General features: G+C 44.4%; 1 protein-coding gene across 1 annotated transcript in view; it reads left to right on the forward strand.

Moving 5' to 3' along the window:
- Positions 1–3673, forward strand: part of VPS37B (VPS37B subunit of ESCRT-I) — a gene marked incomplete at both ends in the record, with an annotated part of 10826 nt that extends 7153 nt beyond the window's left edge. Inside the window, 3 exons of the mRNA XM_084271818.1 lie at positions 1244–1415; positions 1998–2080; positions 3173–3673. Of these exons, the coding sequence (XP_084127944.1) occupies positions 1244–1415; positions 1998–2080; positions 3173–3673 (756 nt within the window). The remainder of the gene's footprint in view (positions 1–1243; positions 1416–1997; positions 2081–3172) is intronic.
- Positions 3674–10971: the final 7298 nt, after the last annotated feature.

A 10971-nucleotide genomic window follows, 5' to 3' on the forward strand; every position in this document is an offset into this window, starting at 1 on the left:
GGATTAAAGTGAAAAAACAAGCTTCTGGCATTAGTCCAGGATTGATTTAACATAGCTGGGGAGGAATATTCTGGAGAAGGCACCGTAGTGATTCAGTCCTAGGGTTTTTTTAATAAGATGAAGGGTAAAATTCTCTGCAGTCTTGTTGCCTGTTCCTGCTGAGATTCAAAGAATTTTTTTTTTCTAAGAGCAACTGCTGATTTATCTGTTAATGTTCATCATGGGGGAATGGTAAGGGTGATGTGTGGTGTGGGAAGGAAGCAGCATCTACATTAAATAACGAGTAAAAGTTCATACAAAACACCTTCAGGTAGCAGGACATGGATGTCAAAATCAGATCTCACAAAGATCTGACAGCCAACAGGTCAGACCTCACATGAATTTGTGACAAGAAGTAGAAGAAACTTGGATGCTGCACTCCTGCCCCTTAGAGATGTCCAAGTGAGTGCCCAAGGAAGGGCTGGTTTCTACACAGTAACCACTGCCGTGGTGCTGCTGAAAACTGCCTCTTCCAGGCAGTTCAGCACTGCAGGAACCCAGTTCCTGGCCTGGACAGGCAGAAGCTGTTCAGCCTGCGTGAGTAGAAGGATTCTTCAAGTCCTTTCCCACAAAGGAAACTCTTTGAGTAATTATCAGTTCCAGCTTGGAGAAGAAAAGTGTTTAATAAGCACACTGATCCATGTGGAAAAAAACATGCAGGACAGTGACTTCAGGTCAGTATTAGTTCCTGCTCAGAAAGCGGTTCATTCAGAGGTGCTCAGAGCTGACAGAAGAAATCCTTGTTCTTGGGGCCATTCCTCTGGAGATCTTTCCCTATGAACTTCAACAGTCCATTGTTGGGCTAGATGATTACAGCTCGCTCTTTGTGTTTGCTTATTCTCTCTAGATGATATGCTAGTGAAATTGTGTATGAGTAGAGCAGCAGAAATCCAGTTTGTGAGAAAGGATTTTTGTGTAGCTACAAAAAAAGAGATCATGGGAAAAGAGGCTGAATGTGACTGTACCCACCACAGCAGTGCACATTCCCACTGTTCTGAAAAAGTCCAAAAGTAATCTTATTAGTTGCAGGTCCAATACTGGGATATTAATTTTTACAGGGTGCTTATTTTTGTTGTTGATTTAGAAGATTTGGAGTTCTCATATTGCCTAAATAACTGTTAGTTACTGAACATCTCACTTAACATCTTGCACTGTCATTTCACATGCTGCTTTTTTTTTTGGTTTGGTGTGTGTCCCCCCCCAGGCCCAAAATGTTCAGCACAGCAAGGACATGACTCTTGCCAGCAACCGCAGCCTGGCAGAAGGCAATCTGTTGTACCAGCCAAAGTTGGAGTCTTTGAAATCAAATTTGACAGAAAAATATCGTGAGCTGCAAGTGCTTTTTGAAGCATACCAGATAAAGAAAACAAAACTAGGTAACCTTTTCTCTTGATTATGATTTGCTGTTTCCTGAGTGAATGTAACTGCATGGGGTTTGTTTGGTTTTTGGTGTCTGTGTTTTCTGCTGTGTGAATTAGGGTACAAAATGAAATGTCACTCTGGTGTAGTTCTGAAATAGATCATGCTTCTAATCATTTATGAAGTGTCTGTTACACCTAGAGTCAGATACTCTGGATTCTTCCTATTTCTGTGTGGTTACCTACATATTGTTGACCTGTTCTCTAAATGATCAAATTCGTTTACCTTGCTAAAAAGCAGAACATAATTTGAATTTTCAGTGATTAATCGTAAACAGAGTTCTTGTTTCATGCTGCATTGTGAAGCATTGGACATCTGATACTGCACTTGCTGAAGTGCTTTGTCTTTCAGTGTTAGAAACACAGCACTGTAATTAGTTTTCAGCTTTTAGCACTCCTAAATTACTTAATACATTTTCTTCCTCTAGAACAATGGAGTATGCTAGGTGTACATGTGTGCCTTAGCAATACTCATGCTTGCTGAGGCTGTGTAGCTTCAGCTGGAAGTCACTTAGAGCCATTCTTTTTGTGCCATTGCAGACAGCCAATCCAGTAATGCCTCACTGGAGACACTGCTGGCGCTGCTTCAGACGGAGGGGGCGAAGATCGAGGAAGACACTGAGGTAACGATGGTACATTTCAATTCTGCCACTTGTATACAGCCCCAAAGGCTTTCAGTGTCATGTACAACGTGTTATAGACTAAAGAGGTTTTTTTCAGAACGTGGTCTGGCCTCTGCTTTGAATGAACAGTCATTTGGTTTCAGAGAGAATTGGTTTTTATCTGTGTGATTCTTTACTCTTAACATCTTTGAAGTTTAAGAGAGAAAATGCTCCATTTCAGAAAAGAAAGCCAAACCCTCTCAGTTCCTTGGCATTGCCTTCAAGCACATAACATATAAATGTAGAATATTTGTTAATGGTGTTTGCCTGGTGTATGTATTAATCCATTACAAGCATCAGTTAGTAACCTAATGAAAAACTCTGCCTGGAATGGTTTTTCTCCAGCATTTCCAGTGAAACATTCCATAGTGATTTCAACATATCTGTCTCGATGGCCACCACTGGCTGTGATACAAGTGCTTGAAGGATGGACTGTCTTCAGAATAATGGAAGTGTGTGGTTTTGGTTGCTGTTTTGCACATAGGACAGTCTCTATCTAGCATGGCAGCACTAGGGAAAAATCTGCTTATTTGCCCTGAGTTGCAATCACAAAAATACATTCCCAGAACAGGTTGAATTTTGTCATTAGATGTGTGGTCACCTCTCTTAATTATTAAACATCATTTAACCAAAGACACAAGTAGGTATGAGTATTAAACCTGGCTTAGCAAGAATCTGCCTTTCTGTAGTGAGGGTTGTGGAGGTCTCAGTGTTTCTGTTGGCATTGTGAGCCATAGTGAGCTGTCATTCAGCTTAGCTGGCAGTCAGGAAAGCTGTTGAACATGAGTCGTTCTTGTCTCTGATGTTCAGAGCTAGAATCAGATGTTCTTACTGCTGTTGCTTCAGTATAAATTTAAGGGAAAAAATTATTTTTAACTCCCAGTCCTTCTGAGTAACAAGAAATTCAAAATTCTGGTCAGAATTCTTAGTATGCCAGTCATCTTCTGTATGCAAGCTGGAAAATCACAGCAAAATTATGCTATTTTTGGATACAGGGCATTTAGATTCTCTTGCAGTATGCAGTTTTCTAAGAGATTGTTCTGTATTTGACAGAATATGGCAGAAAAATTTCTTGATGGTGAAATACCACTGGATTCCTTCATTGACGAGTACCAGAGCAAGCGGAAACTGGCTCACCTGCGACGTGTAAAAATTGAGAAGCTCCAAGAAATGGTGCTGAAGGGACAGAGACTTCCACAGGTTCAGCCACAGGCTCAGCCAAGAGCACCTGAGACAACACCAGCACCTCAAGATTCCTTTACTTCGGATGCAAACACTCCTCCTTCAGTTGTGCCCCGACGAATACCACCCCCTCCACCTTCTTCAGCCCCAGCGGGATGCTTTCCTACTCCGTTTGCTGCAGCCATGGGTTCAGGACCAGCTCTTTCTTATCCAGGTGCTCCGTATCCTCCTCTCCCCCCTCGACCAGGAGTTCAGTCTGCAAGTCCAATGCCACAGCCGGGATACCCGGCTCAGTTTGCACCACAGTATCCTCCAGCTCTTCCCCAAAGACCACCTCGCCTTCCGCCACATCCTGGCTTTATCCTCCAGTGAATATTTTGGTGCGCCTAACTTATGTATTGGTGCTTATATTTCCTTTTTATCCCCATCAGAGACTTAACATAGGCAATGGAAAGCCTCTGGTTTTTGCACAATGGAGTACAATATCTGAGCTGTGGCACAGAGGTTTGCTGATTGTGTTTGGTAAATGTGATTATTTCTGTTTTCAAGTATCAGTGACAACAAGTCTTTTCTAGGAAGGTGATAGGGTCTAAATTTTATAAATCCATCAAATTGCAAAACAGTCCACAATGGATTTCCTGACGTTACAGGTCGAAGCACACTCTGTCTGTCTCTCTAGGAATCCTCTGTTGGTGCCAGTGTTTGGATAGTAACAACCATGTCTTGAATACTGGGCGAAGAGTTGCAATGGACCACATCAGCATCCTTTGCCCTGCGCCCAGCAGCAGCATTCATGGCCAGGTGCACAATGTTTTCAGAGCTCGCTGAGCTGAAACTCGTGTCTGAAAATGGTTCTATGGTTTTTAGACAGTAAAAGTTACAAGAATTTCAGTTTTACATTTCAGTTGTTACCTTAGACTTTTCATAATCAGAGTACACACTCCTCCCACTCCTAAAAGAACTTGATATCCTGAAAGTCCTGGTCTCTTGAAATTCAGCTAAACTGTTTGTAGAGCCAGTATAGAGTTTTATAGAAACTTTACCAGGCATTTTTATTTCCTTGCCTATTAAGACTTTCTTATGTCTTGGTGTGGGTTTTCCTTGACCACACCTGGGATACAGAAGTGATTGTTTTTTTGGGTTTTTTTTACACAGGTGCTTAGCTTTTGATATCCTGTGATTCTAGGAACCTAGGCAGGGTATTTTCTTAATCACATTCTGGTTTTCACATCATGTAATTGCCCAGCTGAAGCTCCATTTCATTTTATCTCAGAACTATTTTTAATGTTCCCATTTAGCTTTGCAGTTTTTAGTGTGTGTCTCTCTCCCTGGAATTTGCAGGTAATGTTCCTCTGTGAGCAGGCAAAACAGAAAAGCTTTCTGAACTCCAGGGTGGCTGTTTGCCTCTTGCATAATCCTTTCTTGACTTATTAGGCCACTGGAGAGGGAGGCTTCTTAGAGGAGCTCAGATTTCATTCTCAGCATGACTCCTGAAGCCTAAGGTGCGTGTGCTGGTATTTTAATCTCTCATTGGGGGAGGCAAATCTTAACACTTGCTGCTTGTGAGGAATGTGTCCTGTCATAGAATCATAGAATGGTCTGGGTTGGAAAGAACCCCAAGGATCACAGAGCTCCAACCCCCTGCCACAGGCAGGGCCACCAACCTCCAGGCCTGGAGCTACACAAGGTTGCCCAGGGCCCCATCCAACCTGGCCCTGAGCACCTCCAGGGATGGGGGCATCCACCCCCTCTCTGGGCAGCCTGTTCCAGCCCCTCACCACTCTCTCTGTCTGTCAGTTAGTTCATTACAGTGTCTCATATCCACAAAGAATTTTCAACTGATGTGTTGTAATTTAGGAAACAGTCCAGCATCTGTCACAGCCCCTGCAGTATTTCAAAGCATTTTCATCCCGCTCTCGTGAGATTCACTACATGGTTTGGAAGTCTGTACTACAGACAGCATGGGTCACAATAGATTATCTGGGTTTTTTCTTTACATAAAGCCCTTGACTGTCCCTTAATCATTTCCTCTGGAGTGTGGTGGTTGCTAGCAAACACTGATCTGGAATTAAGCTCATAACAGGAAGCTCTCTAATCTGAAAAATATGATTATTTGGCTTGTTTTGCCTTCTGAAGACAAAGGGCAGAAGGTTGGGCAGTGTTACTGGCATCTGAACCCATTCCCCAGTGCAAGCCTGGAAAGTTTCTATAGATGGGGGGATTTTGTGAAGCAATGTGCATTGGATTTGTTTGCAAAGTGTGTTTTTTCTGTAATCTAGTGATGGTACAGGATGTGTTTTGTTTTGGGTTTGTTTTTTGTTGTGGGTTTTTTTTTTTAATAGTGTAATATCTTTTCTTGGTATTATTTTCTCACTGAAACTTCGTATAAGCATGGTTAATTATGACTTCTTGCAAAGTAATTTTGCTGTGCTATTAGTGCTGGTATTTGGATGGCAGCTGTTGTATCTGAATGCTAAACATCAATCTGCTGTAGAAAAAACGATTCATGTCCTAGAAAGAAGTAAAGCAGTTGGGGGCTACCAGGGTGGTGACTGGGTACAGAAATTCATACTTTGAGCCTGCTACACAAAAAACTCTAAAAACACTCTCAAATCAGTTTTGCTAACATTTAATAAAACCAACCAGGTATATTTTACACTTATCAAGTGCCAACTTTTTTTCTGAGGGCTGAAAATCCTCAGAAGTGATGGAGGTGATAGATAAGTGTATTGTGGATTTGCACTGCGTTTTATGTATCTAACTTTATTGGTATTAGTAGTCCAAAAATATTTTTACTACTTGTTAAATTTTCTGTCTTTTGGTAACTTTTGTGATATCATGACCTTTCAGGGATACTTTATCTAGAAACAAACTCTTGTGCAAACTAACTGCAGACAAAGCTAATGCAATTTCTCTTGTCTGAAAGCAAAACAATGCATTATTGCATATGCATGTGGCTGATGTGCCTTAGGATCACTACTTGTGATTGTAATACTAGGATATTAGCATTTTTATCATTTGAATGGCCATTGCTCAACTCTAAGGGCTCTTCAAGAGCACTTTCTTCTACAGAAAAACTCACCCTCATACTTCAGAAAAAATAAAGCCAACAAAGGCTGGATCTACTCTTTGTAAGCTTCTAGTTGCCTTCACTGATGGAGACGTTTAACGTAGGTAATGTAACTAATGTGATGTTTCAGTTATAGCAACCTCCTAACTGAAATCCAGCTGCTCATGGATTGCCATTAATTGTGTGTGTGTGTGTGCGCACAAACTGTACATAAATACTTGACTGCTGGTGATGTTTAAGGGTAAAGGAGAAGGATGATGCTGGAGAGCTGTTGAAATCCTTTCAGAAATGACCATTGCAAAACACTAACCTGGATGAGGAGTTGGGCAAGAGCCGGGTCGGTGCTTTTGACCCGTTGCCCTTCGACAGCGTCTCCTGTTACAGGTAAGAAATAACTCATGCTATGGCTAGGATGTTTAGAATCATACTAATTTGCACTGTTTATGAGATAGTGAGATTAAAATGCCATAGGCAAGCTGAGACTTGAGGGGGGGGGTGGCTCAGTGTGCTTGCCAAAATATATATATTATTATGTTGTCTTGAGGATTTTTAATGTCTGCTGCAAATAGCATATACTTCCCCAGAGCGATTGGAGTGGACAAAAATCTTTTCAATCCGATGTGTATCACGGCTTTAGAGTGTTGGTAGTGCTGCAGATGCTCTTTGGATGGCATTACTCTCACCAGTCTCTTGTATGCAGATTGTAAGTGATGAGTAACTCAGTTGTATGTGGTTAGGTGGTTGGATTGATGATCAGCATCAAACGGTTGGAACTCAAGGATGAGTCTCAGTGCAGTTCAGTGCTGTCTCCTAGAGGAAGCGGAGTCAGTCGCTGTAGCACAGCTGATCCACGCAGGTCACTGGGTGACCCTGGAGGGACTCTACAAGCTCTCGTGTGATGCCAGGAGGCAGAGCCCTGGGCGCAGTCCCATCATGGGTATCCGTTAACGTTTTGTGCCCCGACCCACAACCTCAAGTCTCGACCTCTTTTGGGACTTCTCTGCCTTCTCAAACTGGAATAATGACTTGGATACAGAGCTCATATTGACAATTCCTTTAGCCTGAGAATAGAGCTGCTTGGCAGACCTTGAGTTCGGAGGAGGTAGAGTTGTCCTGCACCTGAACAGTTCCTTTGCGTGATCCTGGACAGTCTCATAGGGGCAGTTTTATATGCCTAGCAAGTTGTGAAACGTACAGTGGATTTGTTTGCATAATAAGTTTTTCTGTAATCTACTGTGGTCTGATTTTAAATAAAATAGCATATCTCTTAAGTGTCTTGTTCCTATTGTGGCTTCATTTAATCACAGTGGAGTTAACGTCATTGTGCTGAAAAACAATGGTGGTTTTTACATAGTGACAGCTATATAGGTTGTAAATTTGCAAGAGAATAAGTTTAACTATTTGCAGTAAATTGATGGTTGTGTGGAGACCAGCGATGAGTGATGTTCCTCAGGGGTTCGGTATTGGCACTGGTACTGTTTAACATCTTTGGTGACATGGACAGTGGGATTGAGTGCAGCCTCAGCAAGTTTGTCTATGACACCAAGCTGTGTGGTGGGTTGGCATCCGGGAGGGAAGGGATGGCATCCAGAGGGACCTGGGCAGGCTGGAGAGATGGGACTGTGTGAACCCCATGGAGCTCAACAGCGCCAAGTGTGAGGTCCTGCGTGTGAGCTGGGGCAGCACAACAGCAGGGTGGGCAGAGGAGGGACTGAAAGCGGCACCCTTCAGAGCTGTGTCCAGCTTGGGGAGACCCCAGGACAAGACAGACATGGAGCTGCTGGAGTGAGTCCAGAGGAGGCCCTGGAGATGATCCGAGCGCTGAAGCAGCTCTCCTCTGGAGGCAGGCTGAGAGAGAGTTGGGGTGGTTCAGCCTGGAGAAGAGAAGGCTGTGGGGAGACCTTTGAGCACCTTCCAGTCACTCGAGGGGCTCCAGGTAAGCTGGACAGGGGCTGGTGCTGAGGGGAGGGGGAGGGCCAAGCCCAGGAGAATGGCCTTCAGCTGCCAGAGAGGAGCTGGGAGGCAAAAATCCTTCCTGGGGAAGTGGGGAGGCCCTGGCACAGGGTGCCTAGAGAAGCTGGGGCTGCCCCTGGATCCCTAGCAGGGTTCAAGGCCAGATTGGATGGGGCTTTACACACCCTAGTGTGGTGGGTGTCCCTGCCTATGGCAGGGGGGTACTGGAGGGTGTTTCTGAGCTCCCTTCCAATCCAAATCACTCTGGTTTTATTGACTGGATGCAGCAAGTCCATTTTGTGTGTGGCTGTCACAGGAGAGATAAGCTCAGAGAAGGTTTTGCAGGTTGTCATCATAGCAACAAGGTACGTGGGCTGTCTTGCTGGGTAACAACCCTTCGCTTTTGTTTTAGTTCCCTGCAATTAGCTGGAGTAGTGGGAGTGGTTAGACTCTGCTCCTAGAAAAGCTGAAGGAGGGGGAAAAGTCACTTTTGTTTGTTAATAGAGGAAGAACTCAGATTTCAGCCAACTCAAGTTAGGAGAAATGAGTCAACCAAAGTTATTTAAGAATCTTGAGTCAGAGGGCAGAAAAGACCTGATGTAATTCTCTGTAATACCTGTCTCTGACAGCAGTGTGAGGTGCAAGCCCCACTGCAGAATAACTGACAGCACATGGAAGAAAATCCCTTTTTAATTGTTTCCTGAGATGTTCCATTTGTGGTGGCTACAGAGGTCTGATAACCTTCTGCTGGTGCAGGAACAGGGACGTAGAAGGAAGGAGAACTTGCAGCGCTGACTCAGTGCAGGTGGGCGAGGGCTGGGGCTGGTGTTACGTAAAAGCTGCCGCTCTTCAACTTGGCTCTTCTCAGGCTTGGCAGCAACGCCCGCGTTCTGCAGCTTGAAGAAGGTGTGTGTGAAAAAAAAGAACTTCAAGAGGTGCCTGTCCCCAGGGTTTGAATGGCCCTTCCCTGGCCATGTGCCTCCACGTGGGATCGTTCCTCATGCAACGGAGAGGTGTTAAAGGATTTCACTGGACTTCAGGTTAGTCCAGGCTTGCTTTTATTAACAACTTGGAGTTGGGCCATCCCTTCAGTGAGTGGCAGCCCAAATGTTGTGTCTATGACCTTATATCCTCTTTTAACACAATTACATAATAGACCAAGTGCCCTGTTTTGGTTGGCTGGAAGTCCATAATTTGCCTTTGTCGTCTTCTCTTTGGGTGTCAGTGGCTGCTCGTTCTCAGTTCTGCTTCAGATCTTAGATCCTGCTGATCCTTCTTAGAGGTCACTGTCTCTTCCTCTTTCCCCAGGTCTCGATACTCTGTGTTAAACATCTCCATTCTTAGAACTCCACTTAAATACCTCATTCCTCTCTTAAACTGAAATCCTTTACACAATCATTTATATTATATTTGTGCACCTCCCCTACTCAGTCCTTCATTTATAACTATTTACTGATTAACTCAGCTGAGGACTAACTCCTCCATGGAAAGGGCTACACACAGGACACTGAGGCAGGTTAGCATGGTTAGAGCTTATTGTTTAAAAACACCAGCGATTACACAGCTGTAAATACCATATCATTAATCCTACTCCTTCATACTAATTAACTCTAACATACTATTTGTACTAAAGTCTATTTTACTTGAACAGAGGTGACCTGGTTGAAGCCGACCTCACCGTGCAGGGGACTCGCACGGCTGCTGTGTAATGGGTGACCCAGAAAGAAAAGGGAAAGTAATGCAGAAAGTGGCGTATCAGTGATGTGCTGGCAGCAAGTCCAGGGGGGTGACTTGTCCCTTCTCTTTGGCAGCTGGCTTCGGAGGCTGGGTGAGCCTACACAGAGCCATCAGTAGCACTGGGGCTGGAATGAGAGCTGGTTGTATGTTAACCAAGGCTGGCACAAGGTATGTCTGTTCACCTCCCCCCTCCCAGACTTTGTCACTGGACACGTGTTCCTATGCGGTCTTCTGCGAGGTTTCTGTCCCAGCTGGGGTTTAGGCAAAGCCTCACTGAGGCTCTGCTGCCCCTTGTCCCTGAGGCAGAAGCCAAATCTCCTTTGGATTTTCTCTCTACCTGTGGGACAAATGGGAAGCTGCTGAGGCTGGAAGACTTTGAGGGTGCATACTTTGACCCCTAAGAGCCATTATTTGGTGCTGCTGCTTATCGCCAGCCTGTTCAATGGTGCTTTTCCTGTGCTCCTGTAGCTGCTGAGCAGGAATTATTTTTTCCTACAAAGCTAAAACTGGTTCCTCTCACCAGACAAGCTAATTCCATACCTTGCTATGTGCCCTTAAAAACTACACTAGCAACTGCTGCTCGAGGTGGGTTGTTAGGCATGAAAAAGGCCAGCTGCAGCAAGGATGGGAGGTGACAAGGAGTGGCAGGTCTCAGCTCTGGAACCAGACCACCTGCTTGAGGAGAAAATGCTGATTCTGGAGAAACGTGGAAATGTGATGATGTCCTTTGGTGTGCACACACGGTGTCTCCCACTGTCAGTTGTGATGGATGGTCCATAAGGGTGGCACATGCCAGCTGTGCTTCTCTGGTTTGATTTAAACTTACCAACCTGTGAGGCCTTGCTTCAACGACTGACTGATGTGTGTCTATTCTCCAAGTTGGGTTTTGTTTCTGTTTTGGCCATTCAGG

This window comes from Gallinula chloropus (genome assembly GCF_964237585.1).
Source record: "Gallinula chloropus genome assembly, chromosome: 17".
Lineage (NCBI taxonomy): Eukaryota > Metazoa > Chordata > Aves > Gruiformes > Rallidae > Gallinula > Gallinula chloropus.